The sequence below is a fragment of the Larimichthys crocea genome, chromosome IX, assembly GCF_000972845.2.
Source record: "Larimichthys crocea isolate SSNF chromosome IX, L_crocea_2.0, whole genome shotgun sequence".
NCBI lineage: Eukaryota > Metazoa > Chordata > Actinopteri > Sciaenidae > Larimichthys > Larimichthys crocea.
Window position 1 is genome coordinate 7,630,110 of NC_040019.1, and position 18,645 is coordinate 7,648,754.

The following is an 18,645-nucleotide window of genomic DNA, read 5'->3' on the forward strand; positions in this document are numbered from 1 at the left end:
CCGGATTGCACCTACATGAAATAAATTAATAGGCTCCATTCATGCAATTTGCCCTTCAATAGTTATTGTGATTGCAAAATATTACATTTAAACTTACGCATTGACCCGAGCAGCAATGCTCTCCCATGCCCTCTCCCTCTCTTTAGCAGCCGCTGCAGTGTTGCACTTCTTTCTAAAGACATGCTCATATTCTCCATATGCAGTCATTAATATTTCCAATTCTATTGGGGTGAAAAATGCTGCCCTCTTTCTGTCAGTTTCCATGTTCAATCATCGAATCTGGGCTCCATTGATGCTGGCTTTATATGTCTGTGGAGCTCAAGTTTAACTCCAGGTTAAACTACTCTGAGTTGATTAAACCAACTCAAATCAGCTGTTGTGAAACCGAAAACTCAGAGTTTCCTATCTCAGAGTAGATCAACTCAGAGTTCAGGATTTGACTCAGAGTTTGTTGAACCTGCTTTGTGAAACAGACCCCAGGTCTGGCAAAAACAGACAAAAGATTGATTTATCAAACAAAAATCACAAAAACACAAAACACAGACATGAAAACGCAGAAGAGCTAAAAAAAAAGTTTCAAAAGTGAAACAAAGAAAACACAGGGACTAAATACTCAAGTAAAGACAAGACAACAAAACACAGATTAGGTGAAACTAATCAGGGTGGAACAGAAAATTAAAACGAGCAGGAAACTGAACAAAAGCAGGAAGTGAAGTAACAGATATAGATACGAGAGAATTACAAAATAAAACAGGAAACACTAAACAAGAAACTCATGTTGACTTCAACCATTTTCTGTAATTTTACTTTGTAAAAACTTAAATGCATAAATGACTTTACTCTTTCAGAAGACACAGTAAGAAGCTTATAAAATGTTTTCAGGGTCTTCAGAGTCAGGTCTTGATCTCATCTAAACTAAAAGAACTGCTTTTATTCTAACAAAACCTCTTTTCTAGGTGTGTTCGTGTTTTCTCCAACCCCAACAAATGTGACCGTTATGTTCCCCACTGGAGCCGGGGTGGAAGTGCGACTGAGAGAGGGAACCATGACAACCACTGTGCTCCTGCCAGAGGAGTTTAAAGGCCTCACCCTAGGACTGCTGGGAAAGATGAACGGCGACGCCCAGGACGACCTCACACTCAGCAACACTCAAGTTGTGCAGAACCAAAGCAATCCAGAGGAGGTGTTCAGCTTTGGGACAAACTGTAAGAAATGATCCACAACGCAGATTATGTGAACTGTCATAAATTTATTCTCTACTCACAATAGAAATTATCTTTGGTATTAGTCAGGAAGAATTAAACACTGGTCACCAAAGTTCAAGGTCCTTTCACCACACCATTTGTGTGTCATACTGCCTCTGTCAGGAGGCTCATTTTGTAAAATATCAGTAGATAATTTTGCTTTTCTTGCTTTCTTGAATACATTCGTGGTGAGAAATGTGTCTAACTTTGTCTTTTTGTCTTACAGGGACTGTTGAAAACAAGTCTGCCTTGTTCACATATGATTCTGAATACCTTTTGGATACATATCTTTATAGCCCCAGACTAGATCCTAGTTTTATTCCAGTGTTTTTTGTCCCTGAGAATCCAGATGATCCTTTAGCCAGTCAGGCATCTAAGATATGCACTGGAGAGGGCTCTCAGTTCTGTAGGTATGAAAACTTTTATCTTCTTTTGAATTAATGAATTTAATATTACTGTGTTTTTATGAAACATACCTGTGCTGAAAAGTTTGTACGTGTGACGCTCAGTTTACCACTGAGTACGCTGAAAATATTGATGTTTTTAGAGCTCGACAATTCAAGTAATTTTAATTTCAGTGAAATGATTTTGTTAACTACAGCCACTCATCAGTACCTCTATCTTGTAGGTATGATATCCTGGTAGGTCGTAGTCCAGCAATGGGCAATGCTACCAGAGTGTCTTTCCAGAGTCACCTTTCTCTTGAGCAGGATCTAAAGCAAGGTGAGTCAATGAAAAAGTATTTTTACACTGAATAACATTCACTTGTTTTCACAGTACTCATTATTCTTATATTGTGCAGTGATATCCTGTGGATGGCTCTCACCACCAACTAACGGGGAAAAGAAGGGTACCACATATACACAAGGGGCTAAGGTGCAGCTTTCCTGCGATGACGGCTACACTCTCAAAGGATCAGCAGTGCGCACGTGCCAGTCTAATGGCCAGTGGTCTGGAGAAGAAACAACCTGCGTGATTCCCAGTATGAATAAATAATGAAATCAGTCTTGTTCATTGATTTTGATCTTCACAAATCAGCTGTGGAAAATGTGTGTATCTGTGCTTGGGCATGCATGTGTGTGCGTATGTGCATCATTTGATCCAACAAATCAGCTCTGAAGTGTTAAAATGCAAAACAAAATTACTTTCAACTTTTCCAACTTTCATGGCAGTCCATCCAATCAAGACATGTCATCACCAAAATTAGGATTCATCATCTAGGAACTATGATACATAAACCCATGGTGGCTCTAACTACCGCAGTCTTGGTAGTTCTGCCTCTGGCGGGTCCTGGCTAATCCGCAATTGAGAAAAGATGGGAGCTCAGGCAAGCTGAATGAAAATTAACATGACTTCATGGCAAGCTATCCAGTAATTGGTTCTGAAATATATAATATCATATCATATATCAACAAAGTGGTAGACCAGCCGAATGAGCGACAGACATTACCATACCTAGAATCATGACTAGAAATAAGGTATAGTTTAAACTACATGCATAACTAAGTATTTTCAGAAGAGATCCTTATGATATTGAGGCATAATCACAAAATGGCAAGGATAATGAAGAAGAAGAATATTTTTGCATCAACTTAAGTGCTAATCGCATGTTTAAATCAATAAAGTACTTTAATCTCATCATAAAAAATGATTATATGTAGTAGCAACACAAAAATACTTTGCATAAGAGACAGAAGTACAACATTTATCCGTTATGTGCCACTAAAATGGACAAGAAATTAAACATGAACACCTTTAATCAGAACAATTTTAATATGAGAACATTATGGGTGTCCCCGATTTGATTTGATTGGGGATGTTTGTTGCATGTACCTTCTCTTCCTGTCTGGATCTATGCAATGAAATACCTAGTGAAGGAATCAAACAAACTTCTGCACATACTGGTTTAAAAACATCTTTGTCATTTTTCAGGTAACATCACAGGAATTGTAGCCGGTTCAGTCATTGGAGCTATTGCACTGATTATAATTATTACATCAATCGTACTCCACTCCAAAAAACAGAAAAGGTGTGGTACAGTATCTTTACTTAATGTATCATTAATCTGTAAGATAACATTTATAAAAATGCATTTATTCATTCTAAAGTGCATTTTCTCTTTTCACTGTTTTAATTTTAATAATTTTTTTAATTTATTGTTTTTGTATTTTAGGAAAGCTGCACAGAAGTTCGCAAGGTCAGAAGAAGATGAAAACTGAGGCCTTCTAAACTGAATTTCTTTCTTTGAACTAAAATATCTTTGTTTATGAACCTCGTAAACCACAACCATGACTCAGACTTGAATATATAATAAGGTTGAGCAAAGGTCCCTGCTCAGTTAAAGAATAACTACACATCTATACACATCTTCCATGGTAGTAATATTGCATCGACTTCTGTAGGGTTTAATTTTTAACCTTTGTTGCACTTTTGACCAAAACTTCACCTTTACACCTACTTTATTGTGAAGAACTTTATTTATAGGTTTTGTGGTTCTTGTGGTACTTCACAGTCAGTAATTAAGCTGGATGATCTATATAAATATAATGGACCTAAATCAATAAGCTAACACTACCTGTCTAAACACTCCATTACTGTTAATGTTATACCGTGTTAAGTGTACAACTGAAGGTTTTGTTTGTGTATTGTCATCAAATGCTGATGAATATTGTTATACAGCTTATCGTTTTCAAATGTATTGGACAATAAAGTTTCACAAATTTCAAATATTTTCTGTAACGTCATTCAGTTTGAGCTCATCAGTCTACAGTACTGCTACTGTTTCTACAGTAGCCCAAAATGGACAAATTAAACACTGACACTGACTAGACTGGACTTTTTATGTTTTTGGTACTTTATGTAGCCACCATAGTAGAGGGTGAGGTGAACTACATCACTAGATGGCACTAAATCCTATTCACTGGTCCTATAAATCATAAAACTTCATGTTGATCACTTGCATTGTAGTCATACAAAATTAATAATTGAATACAAAACTCACTGCCGCTCTGCCTTTAACAGTTTCTAGTCTGTCCTCTGATTTTATGGAGATTTCTAAAAGTAAAAGATTTAATCATACAGAGCGGTGGCTTTTACTTTTTCAGTGCTGTTGGATTAGCTGTCTGTTGGGCTAAATTTTGTTGAAAAATGTCTGTTTTGTAGATTATGGCTTTTATTTAATCACATTTGATGACTATATTTTCGAAATCTAACCACTTCTACACAATCTGTGCTTAAAATGCATGCTATGTAACTCTTTGGTTTGAAAATTAGGTAATTTGACTAAATGAGATAATTCAAGACGGTGCTACTAACAACAGTCTAGGCCATGAGTTCACTTCAAGCATGATTTATTTACTTAGGTCAGCTATAATTACTTTGACACTTCATTTCTGCCTTGTGTTGCTCAACATTTATTGAGTTAATACCTTTGACTGATGCTCTGAGGTCAGATCGAAAAAGCCTACAGAAAATGCCTAATTAATAAATACTAATCATCTCTGATAGCAAATGGCTTGATTTATTTCTCTAAAGCTCTGTTCATTATTTCTACAACATAACACCCATGAGGACGTAGTTGTAGATGCAAAATTCCTCAACAACACTCGACTGCGTCAGTCTACAGTCCATCACTTTGTCCTGGATGTAAACACGTCTTTACCGTTCTAATTAGCCCTACATACTCATCACATGACAATGTTTGTTTGCTCTTTTTCTCTTCAGTCTTGAGCTTAGAAACTGGAAGTAACTCTGTTGCTTACTGTGTGACTCTGAATGTACGTGCTGTTCCCTCACATAACACAAAGCTGTGATTTCTATGGACAAAGGGCACCAGTATGTGACAAGACTGCAGAGGGCACTGCTGAATAAACTGTCTGCGTGCTGTTTTCCAGAGTCATTGACCAACAACTTGCCACTGACACTCCAGAGATATAAATACAAATAATTAGCATTGTCCTCTCCAGGTCCTGGGGCAACGGAGGAGTAACAGCCCAGCTCATGACAAGTCATCGCTCAAGTCATTCTCACCCTTTAGATCACACTTAATGCTGGACAAGTGTTAAAATGAATCAGCTGGGTATATAAAGTGTGTGAGCTGAGCATTACAAATGCCAAAGCAGTCTTTTCCTCAGCCCTCCTGCTTACTTTTCTGTTGAGGATAAAAATACAGCTGCCCTACTGTTTAGTGTTCAGGTCATCAATCTGGACTTGTTTGTCAGGGTGGAGCTACAGGTTTTGCAGTTTCAACATCCTTTTCCTTCATTCTGAGCTTATTTTCTAGGAAATGGGTGAACAAAATAAAATATTATCCCGTCCCATTTTCCGCCGAGATGTCAACTGGGAACCTTTTCCAAACTGGACACAGCCGAGCCGCATTTTTGCAGAGGATTTTGGCCTCCCTCCTTTCTTGGAGCCTAGTGATCTGGACTGGTTAACCTGGGCAAAGAGGAGACTGGGCTCTTTCTCGTGGCCTGGGTACACACAAACTCCCCTTCTTGCTCCATTCAGTGGTCAGCATCCTGGGGCGGTGAACACAAAGGGTCTGGGACAACAGACAAGTGGAGTGTCAGAGATCCGAACAGGACAGGACAGCTGGAAGATAAACCTGGACGTCAATCACTTCTCGCCTGAGGAAATTACAATCACAACCAAGGAGGGTTATTTGCAAATATCAGGTATACTGCACAGGGTTCTCTGATGTGAAGACAAGTAAAAGCATCATAATAAATTGTAAATACTCGAAATACACAGACCTCAAACTAATATGTGCCTTATCATTAACTGATATTTTTATTATTATTTCTGTATTACATTAAAAAGGAAATCATGAAGAAAGGCAGGATGAGCATGGATCAGTGTCAAGGTGCTTCACTCGGAAATACAAGTAAGTTGTCCCTGAGAATATCAAAGGAAATGTTGTATAATTTGCAGCTTTTGGTGTGTTAGTTGTAGATAAACTTCCTCTTCATTTTTTCAAGGCTCCCACAAGGGGTGGACCTACAGCACATCAGTTCTTCGCTGTCTTGTGATGGAGTCCTGTCCATAGAGGCTCCCGCCCCTGGGACATCCATCAGTGACCCGATCAATGAAATCGTCATACCTGTTCAGATCAGACAGACTCAGGACCGTGAGAAGTGAAAACCAATAAACAGTAGCCCAGGTTGTGTGTAGCAGTCTGTTAAAAAAACTAGTCTGTTAATCACTGTAACAAGTTTATTTCCCTTTTTCTTTTTTGCATTGTCACCAATGTAGCACCATGACACAAGAACTTCTAGTTTCAAAATAAAATACAGACTCATAAACATAACACAGAGCTTACTCTGAAAATTAGGAATTATTTTGCTTGTCAACTCAAAAGGATTAGCATAACAACATACCAGTTTTTTCATGCACTTTGAATGATGTCATTATGTAAAAACCTAAAGGATTGTGTAGATTATGGCTGACAATACTGGCTGAGAACAGACAGTGGATTACAGATTTAATTGTCCTGGCTATTGTAACTGACTGTGTAACAATATAATAGAACAATCATGGATTTAGATGACTTTTATTTTGCTTTCGAGGAAGATAAACACTGTGTAGATTAATTCTGTGTGTTTGTACTGAAAGTTGTACATTGATGTATTGAATAACCATCCTAATAAAGCTGTCCTGGTATCATATAATCTTCCACATATGTATTAAAAAGCTTCTGCCATATAAATAGAAAAAAACATGTAATTTTCTCTTTTAGTGTCTTTCATTTGCTGACAGATTAGAGGATTAATTACAACAATTACATTAATTTGTACTGATTTTTCATTCATTGCTCTCTTTGCCCAAAATGTTTGTCAGATGGTCCACAAGAGGGCACTGAAGTCCATTGTCCAGTGTAATATTTGGACATTACTTCATGTTTGAGAGACAGCTTTATGTGTAATATTTGAGTCAATTTGATCTATTTATGTGGACATTCATAAACATTTTCTCTTAAAGACATTTTTCTCAAACATTAAATATCGCACCAACTCACTGTGATCAAATGTGGTCTTCTACAAGACGTGATGAAGCAAAATTTCAAAGTAAATCTACAGCAGTCTAGTGTTGGATGAAATGAAGGTATTTGGCAACTGGGCAGCAATAATGTAACAGCAGCTTCCTCTCTGTGTATGTAATGGAGGCTGAAGAGTAAAAGTCAGGTGCTGATCTGATCTGATGAAGACCTCTTCAAAGCCAACAGTGACATCTAGGGCCTGAACTGGGTATTACATGATAACGTAACCAAGTTATGACAGGTGCACTGTATATCAACACATGGAGTAATGCAACACTGGAAATATTGAAAATAGAGAAATGTGTACACAAGTATGATAATGGATAATTGCTTTATTGTTTTGGTTTGTTGATTATCTAACATGCTGCTGGCTGTAACATCCAAATACTCCAGTAATCGTTTAAGAGCAATTTGTTGAAGTAGTGAGTTCATTTAATTTTGATATGCAGTAAAGAATGGTAAGTTAAGTGTCAAAGGAAAACAAAAATGGCAGTACAATAACTTCTTCAGTTATATAGAAAATGAAAATAGGAGATGGAAGTTAGATCTCAAAGAAGAGAAGCTTAATATATAGACAGACACTTCAGAGGAAACAGATTCTTTAACCAATGCTCCCAAATAGCTATCTTTGAGGGTTATTGTCTCATACAAGATTCAAGCCAGTATAGTGAATTTGTGATTAAAGAAAAATATTTTGTCCTTTCTGACTCACACAGCTGAAGCTTTATAGCAATTAATGTGCCAGTTTAGATAAAGAGGAGATGAAAATACCATAAAATCTTCCCTGACAATTAAGTTATCTCTGGCCAACAGATTATAGAGGTGTATTAACACATCCGGCAGAGGCTTGGTACCATCCACTGCAGTCATTCCCTGCTGTGCCCCATCACTGTATGATCATATGTGCAGAACCTCTAAAAAGTCTGTCATCCATCCTCCCTCCATCCATCCTTTGACCTCACCATTATCAACACTTGACTTGAGTGTTTAGTGTACAACAGAAGACCTCAACAACACCCTGAGTTGATCAGTAACACAGTATTATTGCCCATTTTATGAGCGTATAAACTTTTTGAGGTGTTGCTATAGGTGATTGTTAGAGGACTGCTAAGTGATTGCTATTTGGCTCCTAGGGTGTTGCTGTGTATGAGCTTTGTGTTGCTCCAGCATGCTGGCACAAGATTGTCTGGCATCTCTGGCAGGGTTGTCGGGCAGCGACCAGCTGGTTGGCAGGATTGTACTAGGTCGTTGTTATGTGTTTGCTAAGGTGTTCCTTGTGGTTTCTAGGTCTTTGGCATATGCTGCAGTTTCCATGATAATTTCTGGTGGTTGCCAGGAGTACTGCACAGTTGCTAAAGTGTACAACGAATTTGCAGTAGAGAAGAAGTATTAATATATATTCAGCATCATGGACGGAGGCTGCTGCTGTGTCTCCATCAAGAACTTTCATACTTTCACTCGCTATTTTAAGTACATAGGTGTCAATTATGGGAAAATCAAGAGTACTGTGAGTACCTGAATGGTGTGGGCAAAACGGTCAAAAAGTTGAGTGTGGACATTTCTCGCCCTCGGTGGTTACCATGTTGGCTATGTAGCAGAAGGGTAGGGACTAGTGGCATTGTGAAAATGGCGGATGAGGAAGTTGCTGGAACTGAAGTGGTCGCGGTGAACACAGCAACATACAAATACAAGTTGCACATTGGTTTTTGATTTATATTTTGGCAATCAAATGCAGCTAATGCTCTGCACGGTTACAATTCAGTTATGAAGAAGACGCAGTTAAAATGTTGGATCATCATTTACGGTAAGTGCACAACAGCAATACTTGATCTGAGACAACACTACCCTGCCAAAATTAGTACACTATGCCAGGAAGTACACTGTGTACTACATAGACTAACACTAACGGAAGTACCCAAACTAAGACGCAGCATATGACTAAATGTTTGTCTCTGTCGCCACCTAATGGCAACATCAAGTATTGCCAAATATAATAACAATTAAAAATAATGTTCTCACGTCTCAAATATATCAAAACACAAGTAATATTCATATGATGTTGTAGGATTTGTGAATTTTGTAAAACATTATAAGAATAATGTAACTTTCTTTAAAAAAATACGGATTTACACATTTGCAATGATATTTACACCTGGGCATTGTTCTTATCATAATATTTGATTTCATGAGTGATATTTATCCTTTCTAAAGAAGGATCTGGTGATGTGATGCTAAATAATTTTAGGCTTGTTGAGACGTGCCTGTAGTATTGCGGTGTCTCTTTAAAGGAAGGGGGAGTGTAGAAGACGGACAGAGGAAAGAGATGAATAGAAAGCACCAGAACCACCTACCATGACCAAGTGCGCTGTAAATGTAGGACAGAAATTCGAGTGGAATACAAACGGATCATCAAGCGACATATTCGAGGGAAAACCATGTTTGGATGTGCCTTATCTGATTCAAATATTTTTAAATATGGTACCACATGCGATCATTGGAACACAGGAAAAGTATTTTTCCTCCCAAACATTTCTTGCATTTTGAAACGGAAAAGGAGAGTGGCAGTAAAATACATCCCCGTGCTATCTTTCTCCGATTACCAATGGTAGGCATTGCATAATTCACCCTTATCCACCGGAGCCATTTGGTTCTTCCTCTTTGGGAAGAGGGGGACGCCAGAAAAAAACGACTACATCCAGTAAGCTGCCTTCGCGGTGGTGCCTGCAATTGTTTGGCAATGCCCTTTTCTCTCTTAGGAAGAACTTGCAGACAGTAGCGGGGGAACAAGCAGGGGAAGGATGCATTTAAAGCTGGATGTGTGCTGCATTCAGGGAGATTCGGCAATAATAGCAGCTCTAGCAGAAACAGCGAGTGCGGCGGGCCTGGGAAGCACCCAGCCCCACTATCTCCTCCTTTTCCTCCCCCCCTGCAGGACCATGCTTGCGTGAGGGATGAGGCTGTGCACAGGGACACCAGGCCAGAGCTGCGGCCTACTTCTCACAAGAGCCGGTCTCCCGACTGCAAGATCTGTGAACACATTGCCACCATCAAATCAGCATCTTTGGTACGCAGCTCCCTCTCCTCCTGCGTTTGCATAGAAAATACGTGTGTACGCGCGCGCGTGTGTGTTAGAGTGTGTGCTTGCGCGCGCGCGCGCGCGTGTGTGTGTTAGTGTGTGTGCGTGCTGGCGGCAGGGGGTGAGGAGGGGAGGGAGAGGGGTGTCTGTGTTCTCAGCTGTACATCTGTAGTCATGGCAACCAGATCCTGTTAATGGATGTCATTTTTTTTTCCATCCTCAGCTTCCCTCTCTGCCTCTGCTTTTATGCGTGTGTGTGTGTGTGTGTGCATTGCATTTCTATGTATTCCATATAAGCCTGGTGTCTGTCACTGACGAGATTTAGTGTTTGACAGATTGTAAACTGGTACATTTGCACATCTTCTCTCACACCAGTCTTATTAGATAATAGTTGTTTTACAGATTTAGACTTGAGCTCATATCATATAAATTACTTATATGATATTATAAGATTATATATAAGATACTTATTATTCAGAAATGGTGCTATAGTGGCTGATTTGGTGATTTCATGTTGCTTCATATGATCAGGAGTTGAAGATATGAATGGCATTAAACAGCAGAGCCTCTGCATGTTGATGAACTTCACCTTTTTTGTGTGACACTGATGCTGAAAGCCATTGATACTAAAGGACTGTCAGACATCTGTATTATTTATCAACTCTTGTTAAGTTCTTGGGTTCACTGTGGATGTATACCTGGTGTGTTTTCAGGCCAGAGCCTTTGACTTCCCAGCTGTCATTCTCCTGCCACCATGTCAGTTGTTTCTCTCTGCCTGCTCTGTTTCTTTTACTTCCTGCTTCCTGTGATCTTCTGTCTAGGTCATCAGGTAGATCCAGGAGCATGAGCAGGACTTTGAGCTGCGGGAGCAGATGTCTGGGTATAAGCGCATGCGGCGGCAGCACCAGAAGCAGCTGATCGCCCTGGAGAACAGGCTAAAGGCCGAGATGGATGAGCATAGGCTCCGGCTGCAGAAGGAATTAGAGACACAAGCGAACAACACTTACATTGAGCTGGAAAGACTGGCCAAACGCCACGCTGCTCAAACAGACAAAGAGGTACAGCCTCAACAGCAGGTGTTATTTATGAATGAAGTTAGAAACTACAGAGTGATTTCATTCACTTCAAGCCAAACTTGTGTCTGCGCCGGCATTTTAGACAGTTGGGAGATCAATGAAGGGTGATAATTTGAATATTTTAATGTCTCTTCACAGATGAAGTCAGTTGCAGCTGAAGAGAGGAGGATCCAGCAACAGATTGTTGCTCAGCAAAAGAAAGAGCTGACTTCTTTCTTAGAGAACCAGAAAAAGGAATACAGGATTTGCAAAGACAAGATCAAAGAAGTAAATATCATGAACAAATACAAGTTTGTCATTATCTGTTCAACATGAAACTTATTCTGTGTCATTGTCTTCAGATAATACTCACTCCTTTTTCTCTGTTATGTTGTTTTTTTTTTCCATTTGTGGTTGTGTTACAGGAGATGAGCGAAGATCCTTGTACACCCAAGGAGGAGAAGCAGGAGCGTCTGTCCAGGCACAAAGAAACAATGCAGCGCTCTCAGGCTGAGGAGGAAGCTCATCTGCTGGCCCAGCAGAGGCTGGTCTACGACCGGAGCTGCAGGGCCCTCAAACGCCGGAGTCTGGTTAGGAGGCACGAGTTTGAACAGGAGCAACTGAGAGAGGTAATGCGGTTTCTTGACATTACATAACAAAATGTGTAATTAGATTTGGGATTTTTACTGAGTGCAAAACTACATTTACAGAGTGGGAAAGTGTCTTAACAAGGTGGTAAACATGTTGGCCTCAGCACAACACAAGTTATATGGAACAAAACAGCTTGTTCCTTTTTAATCTTGACTTTTTTTGTGACACTTAAAACTGTGAAATTGAATGACAGCTCTGTCAGTATTGTGTGTTTTAACTCTGTGTTTTACAGCAGAGATGAAGCTCATCTCACCTAAAACAAACGTATATCATTACATTAGATTAAATTGTGAAATGCAACATTAACCTACAGATGAAAAGAGCAGAGGCATTAATTTACATGCTAAAATCATTATACTTAGTGCTGCTATTGTTTATGCTATCATTTCCTAATTTGATCTGGGTGATGATCACCTAAGTTCAACATTTTCCTCTGAAAACTTCCTCGGAGACTTTATGAAATATAGCAAAAAGAAACAAACGTTATGTTAAAAATAAGAGGACCCAACAGTGAACATTGAGGAACACTAAAATTAACCCGTATATATTGTCATATGTTCGGGTCCCAGGAGCTGAACAAGAAGAGGACCCAGAAGGAGATGGAGCATGCCCTGATGATCCGACAGGACGAGTCCACCCAGGACATGGAGCGCAGGCAGCTGCAGATGTTGCAGAAGCTTCGTATTGAACTCATGCGGCTGCAACACCAGACGGAGCTCGAAAACCAGGAGGAGTACAACGGCCGACGGCAGAGGGAACTACACAGGAAACACACTCTGGAGCAGCGGCAGCAGCCCAGAAACCTCAAGGTGCCTGGAACTTTCTCTTTGCCACTATGTGATTATTTAGTGAGTTGATATCCAGTTTTAAAACATTTGTTTTTATAAAGAGATGTTTCATGACAGGAGGATTATGTCATGGTTATGAAAGGGCTACAGGTACTGTACATCTGTACCATGTATTCTTTTTCTAAATTGCCCATCAGTATCACTAATATTGTTGCCATGAGAACTACTTCTTCCAAAACATTTATCATGATATCTTTCACAAATTAAAATCTTTTCTCCTCCTTTTATCCAATGGCAGTATTTTTTTTATTTTTTATTTTAGCTACAATGTAGAGATGTGAAGGCATAGTAGCTAAAATTCAAGGGCATTGCAAACAAATTAATGAATTAATTATTTGTACGACTTACTCCACTTTGAAATGATTTCCTCTACATTGGTAGCTTGAGATCAAATTAAGATTATTAGACATACTGTAAGAGAGTCATAATTGTTTACTATTTCATTTATTGTTCAGGAGAATTATTTTGCATTTAAATTCAAACTGAACCAGGAACATTTATTTCTCCTCTAACCTTCTGTAGACGCTGGAGATGCAGATCAAGAAACAGTTCCAGGATACTTGCAAGGTGCAGAACAAACAGTACAAAGCTCTTAGGAACCATCAGCTGGAGGTTTCTCCCAAAGGTGACCATAAGACCATCCTGAAGAGCCTAAAAGAGGAGCAGACACGCAAGCTGGCCATACTGGCGGAGCAGTATGAGCAGAGCATCAACGAGATGATGGCTTCACAAGCGGTACGAGGATCCTGAAGCATCTTGTCATGAATAAGTGGGCCTCATTCATCATTCGTATGTTGTATATTTATTTGTACAACACATTTGTTCTTCAGATCAGGCTAATGATAACAGTCACAGCTATATGTGTGTCAGCTTCATCACACAATTGAATTTGTAGATCACTGTTTTTAACGCCACATTTATTTTGTAAATCTTTTGCAGAAATTGGTGGCCTGTAGTTTGATAAATGAGGCCTAACCTATGCTTGTTGCTAATGTGTTCGTAACTACCTATATCTGCTCTATCGCTGGTTCTCTAGATGCGCTTAGACGCAGAGCAGGAAACAGAGTGCCAAGCACTGAAGCAGCAGCTGAAGCAAGAGATGGAGCTCCTGGACGCCTACCAGAGAAAAACCAAGTCACAGATGGAGACCCAACACGAGCGAGAGCAGCAGAAACTTGAGCAGAAGGTCTCCATACGCAGAGCGCACCTTGAACAGAAGGTAGGTTTAAAATCAAAGATATTCCAGATATTCTTGCTAGTGGCCCCTAGTGGTTGCAATGCTCATTACAACCACAAATATGAAATTGCTGTGGGGAAGACCTTGGCTTCAGTTACCTCTGGCATGGATATGTGTCCCTAGACATGCAAATTTGCAGTTGGGAAGCCAGTGGAGGTCCACCAGCTCCTAATGATTGGTTGGAATTGTTAATGTAGGTCTCATAGAACCAATGCTGTGTGCATAAAATATGACAATAATAGCAAAATAAATGTATTTGTTCAAATATTTTTTATCCATGCTTGAAACAACTAATAGATGGATTGCCATAGATTATACAAACATTCATGGTCCCCAGACAATTCATTCTAATGACTTTGGCGATCATGTGACTTCATCTAGGTTGATGATTGTGGATTTTAAGTGAAATAGCTTGACAAATATTAGATTAATTGTTATCAACTTAACTCAGGATTAGGGGGGCAAAAGATTAATTCGTTTCAAATATGACAAAATACCTCCATAACTCATGAGTAGTTTGTGTTTAGTGCTAATTAGCAAATGTCAGCATGCTGACATGCTAAATGAAGATGTTAAACTTTTTACATGTTTAGCATCAGCATGTTTACAATGCCACTGGGAGCATCACACTGTTGATAGCATGGCTGCAGACTCATAGTCTTGTTTTTTTTTTTTTTCTTAGTTCTGACCAGTTCATTAAAACTGAAATATATATTGAAGCAGTAACACGTCTCTTTGCCTGCACATTTGATAAAGGTGGCAAAATGTGCAAATTACCATAAAGCATTGTTATGGCACCAAAAAAAAGAAATGCACTTTTTTTTTCTCTCAGATATTTTATTAGGAATTTTAATCACGCATTTTGAATTGCAAGATAAATAATAATAAAAACACAAAAAACAGGATGAATAAATGAGCAAATAAAGTTGAATTAGTAGAAGAAGACACTGACTGATAGAGACTATGTAACTGACAGAGAGACAAACAAAGAAGCAAAACAGGGGAAAGAGGAACAGATACTTCAATTTGACTGAAGATTTAGGGAAAAGTCCCCACACCTTGTGAAACTTCTTGCTTGAGTTACAAACTTTGACAAAGAAAAGCATTTTTATTCTAGAAATGTCTAACCACTACAGTGAATAAGATGGAAAGGGTTCATCCACTAGGGAGCATGATATTCTGCAGTGATTAAAAATAAATAAATAATTATGACGTGGGTAGGACTGCAACTAACTTTTTGTCTTATTATTATCAATTACTGTTCTGATTATATTCTTCATTAATTGATTAACTGTTTGCTTACTTTGTTTGCTTAGTTTGATATCATGCTGTACAATTCCTCAAATTTGAGAAGCTCAACTTGGCAATGTTCGCCAATATTGCTTAAAAAATTACTGTAATGATTAAACGCTAATTAAAATATTTTTTATATGCTCTTAGATGACATATTACCTAATTAATTCAGCGTTAGAGGTGGAGCTAAATGACAGTAAGATCAGTCTTTTAGGAACCACAAATATCTAACCAAATCTCATAGCAGTCTGGCAGGTAGCTCTTGTGAGTTTTGGAGGTACTGACAATGAAATTCATGTAACGAAATAACAATAATGATGTTTTTTTTTTTTTTTTAAAGATTATTTTTTTGGCCTTTTTATGCCTTTAATGATAGAACAGCTGAAGATAGACAGGAAGCAGGGGGCAGAGAGAGGGGGGAATGACACGCAGTAAATGGCCGTCCGATGCGGCATTCGAACCGGGGCCGGCTGCAGTGAGGACTGAAGCCTCTACACACGGGGCGGCCGCTTAACCCACTACGCTACCGACCGCCCCAATAATGATGTTTTTCAATTACAGATTGAAGAGGAACTGGCTGCACTTCAGAAGGAGCGTACCGAAAAGATCAAGCACTTGTTGGAACGTCAAGACAGAGAAATTAACGCTTTTGACACAGAAAGTAGAAGCCTCGGCTTTGGAAGCCTGGGATCTCTGGACTTCCCCAAAGAAGACAACAGATGAAAGTGGATTTATCTTTAGAGGACAACTTATCCGTGCCCTTTTCATGTCCACTTGACCGTTTGTCACATCCACGGTGGCAAAGCTGGATAACTTTCTCTATTGCTTTTTCTTCTCTCTTAGATATTGCATCTTTGAATCGAGGTGTTAAACGTGCAATGAGAACTTCTTTTGTGAAACTTGAAGGGGGAAAGTAAAACAAAAGAATCTACAACAACATGTCAATAAAAATCAAAACCTAGTCAGTGTAACTCAAAACGTATGTGTTTAAAAATAACAGACTCTTTCCTCCATGCCATTTCCTCCTTTTTGGTATGAATTGAATAAATCAGGAAATTTTAGTAAAATTGGCACTTTGATATGTTTAAGTAGAAACCCATCATGTTCGTATGACGCTTAATGTGTGTGTTACATGAAGGGACATTGTGGAATGTGAGCTGCGGACTCCCCCGTGGTGTTAAGCTGCTTTGTCTTTTTTATTTATTTGATTTAGTTTTATTTATTTTATGCTCTGAATGTTAATATTACTGTATGGGGTCACTGGATAAAGTCAGAGTTTATTCATTTGATTTCTTTTATTTTCTTTGGTCATACTTCCATATTGTGCTTATGCATACAGTATACTGTGGTCCCTCACTTTTCTAGGCGACAGTTCTTACCTTTTCTTTTATTTGATATGTAGGATCAATTGGCATTAGCTTGATCAACCCGTTTATCTTCTCACAATTCAAGATCCCACTTGGTAAAACTGCTTATTATTGCATGCACTTTAAGGACAAATTCAGGTTGTGAAGTGAAGCATGAATCTGTCAGAGATTTTAGCTGTTTGTAAATAAAAGCATTTTTTTGTTTTGTTTTTTTTGTTTTAAGCCTATGGATACTGGACATAAGCGCCATATTTGATATGATGATTTCACAAATGCCTTTATTTAAGTTGTGCCTGAAGCAGATTTTAAGTTAACGTGTTTGTTATATCTATATTTTATTTACTGAGGCCGGCACCATTTTGTTTTTGGTTTCATCTTAAACTTGTGAATCATTTAATGTTCACTAAGTTCTTGTAAAGGAAAATGGTGAGAATTGTGCTGTATAACTTTTGATATGAATATTTGTACATGAGAATATAGCTAGAACATACAGAGACACTGGTCTATTACTGATAACAGAGCTTAACGATAAAGATTTTGCTTCGTTTTTGTTTTATAATATAGAGATATGGTCATAAAATAGCTCAATATATTGCTAAGTCAAATCACTAGACTCTCAGATTGTATAAATGCTGGTGAATGGAACCACAGACTTCTTATAATATCAGTACGGTGATCTTTTATGGATCAGCGGCTCTACAAAAGCAAAACACAACATGTGGGTCCAGATTGCATTTGAGTAATTAGTGTCTAATGATCAGATTTACATATTTTTTGCCATGTTCATTATGGTCATTGAACAGGTTGCACAATGTTTCCATTTATACTGAATGGAAAGATAATTGTTTGGTGCTTAATTTCTAATACCACCTTTAGCCTTGTAGTTTTTTGTCTTGGAGAGACGATTGATTTTTACAAAATGTAAACGTGAAAGCATTTTGAAACCCCCTCTGAGTCAAAACACTACTAAGTTTTTCAAACACTCATGACATATTTAGAGTACCCCATGCAGTGAAAACCCTCTAAAAATGAAGTATATGTATGAAAAAATAAATACTATTTTATCATGGGTCAGTTTTTGAAACATTGTTTAATGTGGTGGTCTTGAATGCAACCCTGTTACATTTGGCAGGTGTTCTTCTTTTTTTTTCTTTTCATTTCAGAGCCACAACTTGTATTAATGTTGGGTCATACTCCTCACAGGGCTGAAAGGTGGAAGAAGACGTCCCCTTGTATTAAAGTATTTTAAATGGATGAACATAATGACATTCAATTCCTGATGGCAATAGATATTAAATGCTCTTGTTTTACACGTAGAAACCTAAATTCTGAATTTATGTTTGACCAGAGTGTGTTCTGAAGTTGAATGGCTCCTCTAGATTTTTCAGCCTTTTACATTTTCACAAAACTTTCTGAAAATTTGATGAAAAAACGTTTCTCATATGCAGTAAGGCCTTTTGTCTGGTCACATATAACTGAAGCCTTTGCGGACAAATGGTTCCATTAAAAAAAAAAAAATATTGGGGTGCTTGAATAAGGTTTTGCCTGAGAGCTTCAGAACAGTTATGTGTGAATTTTAAGTTACTAGAAAGATGTATTTAGTTAGAATAACGGGGACTTTCCTAAACAACCTTATTCACCATTTCCTGTGCAGTTCAAAGACAAAATAAAAGAGATTCTGTTGAAAACTAAAAGGATTCTCAATTCACATCCTGCATCTTATGACAGTGCGTTTCTTATTGTTTGTGGTTGAATTTCTTTGCAGTGCCTTCTTATGTGGCCTGGGACTTCTCATTTTTGCTTTTCTTTAGTGTGACACGACTGCTGTGACCCACAT

At 38.4% G+C, this 18,645-nt stretch overlaps 3 protein-coding genes across 3 annotated transcripts in view; all 3 read left to right on the top strand.

Annotated features, from left to right (window-relative positions):
- Positions 1-3,942, top strand: part of LOC104934678 (sushi domain-containing protein 2) — a 10,131-nt gene extending 6,189 nt beyond the window's left edge. The window contains exons 11-16 of the mRNA XM_010750398.3: positions 957-1,205; positions 1,471-1,654; positions 1,873-1,967; positions 2,047-2,226; positions 3,177-3,273; positions 3,418-3,942. Coding sequence (XP_010748700.3) covers positions 957-1,205; positions 1,471-1,654; positions 1,873-1,967; positions 2,047-2,226; positions 3,177-3,273; positions 3,418-3,463 — 851 coding nt within the window. The 3' untranslated portion in view covers positions 3,464-3,942. The remainder of the gene's footprint in view (positions 1-956; positions 1,206-1,470; positions 1,655-1,872; positions 1,968-2,046; positions 2,227-3,176; positions 3,274-3,417) is intronic.
- A 1,263-nt stretch (positions 3,943-5,205) lies between these two features.
- On the top strand, positions 5,206-6,663 carry LOC104934677 (heat shock protein beta-1). The gene is made up of 4 exons (XM_010750397.3): positions 5,206-5,421; positions 5,480-5,920; positions 6,066-6,129; positions 6,224-6,663. The coding sequence occupies exons 2-4, from the start codon at positions 5,530-5,532 to the stop codon at positions 6,381-6,383; spliced, it is 615 nt and encodes a 204-aa protein (XP_010748699.1). The 5' UTR covers positions 5,206-5,421; positions 5,480-5,529; the 3' UTR covers positions 6,384-6,663.
- A 2,923-nt stretch (positions 6,664-9,586) lies between these two features.
- taok3b (TAO kinase 3b) lies at positions 9,587-16,999 on the top strand. Its single transcript, XM_019278777.2, has 8 exons — positions 9,587-10,345; positions 11,179-11,415; positions 11,572-11,700; positions 11,838-12,041; positions 12,633-12,872; positions 13,434-13,646; positions 13,948-14,130; positions 16,003-16,999. The coding sequence occupies exons 2-8, from the start codon at positions 11,230-11,232 to the stop codon at positions 16,162-16,164; spliced, it is 1,317 nt and encodes a 438-aa protein (XP_019134322.1). The 5' UTR covers positions 9,587-10,345; positions 11,179-11,229; the 3' UTR covers positions 16,165-16,999.
- The last annotated feature ends 1,646 nt before the right edge of the window (positions 17,000-18,645 follow it).

Bases quoted from the DNA above. Each gene is read 5' to 3' on its own strand.
- LOC104934677 (XM_010750397.3), top strand. From the start codon at position 5,530: ATGGGTGAACAAAATAAAATATTATCCCGTCCCATTTTCCGCCGAGAT. The intron at 5,921-6,065 runs GTATACTGCACA...TACATTAAAAAG, and splicing joins GGGTTATTTGCAAATATCAG to GAAATCATGAAGAAAGGCAG. The intron at 6,130-6,223 runs GTAAGTTGTCCC...CATTTTTTCAAG, and splicing joins TGCTTCACTCGGAAATACAA to GCTCCCACAAGGGGTGGACC.
- taok3b (XM_019278777.2), top strand. From the start codon at position 11,230: ATGTCTGGGTATAAGCGCATGCGGCGGCAGCACCAGAAGCAGCTGATC. The intron at 13,647-13,947 runs GTACGAGGATCC...CTGGTTCTCTAG, and splicing joins AGATGATGGCTTCACAAGCG to ATGCGCTTAGACGCAGAGCA. The intron at 14,131-16,002 runs GTAGGTTTAAAA...TTTCAATTACAG, and splicing joins GAGCGCACCTTGAACAGAAG to ATTGAAGAGGAACTGGCTGC.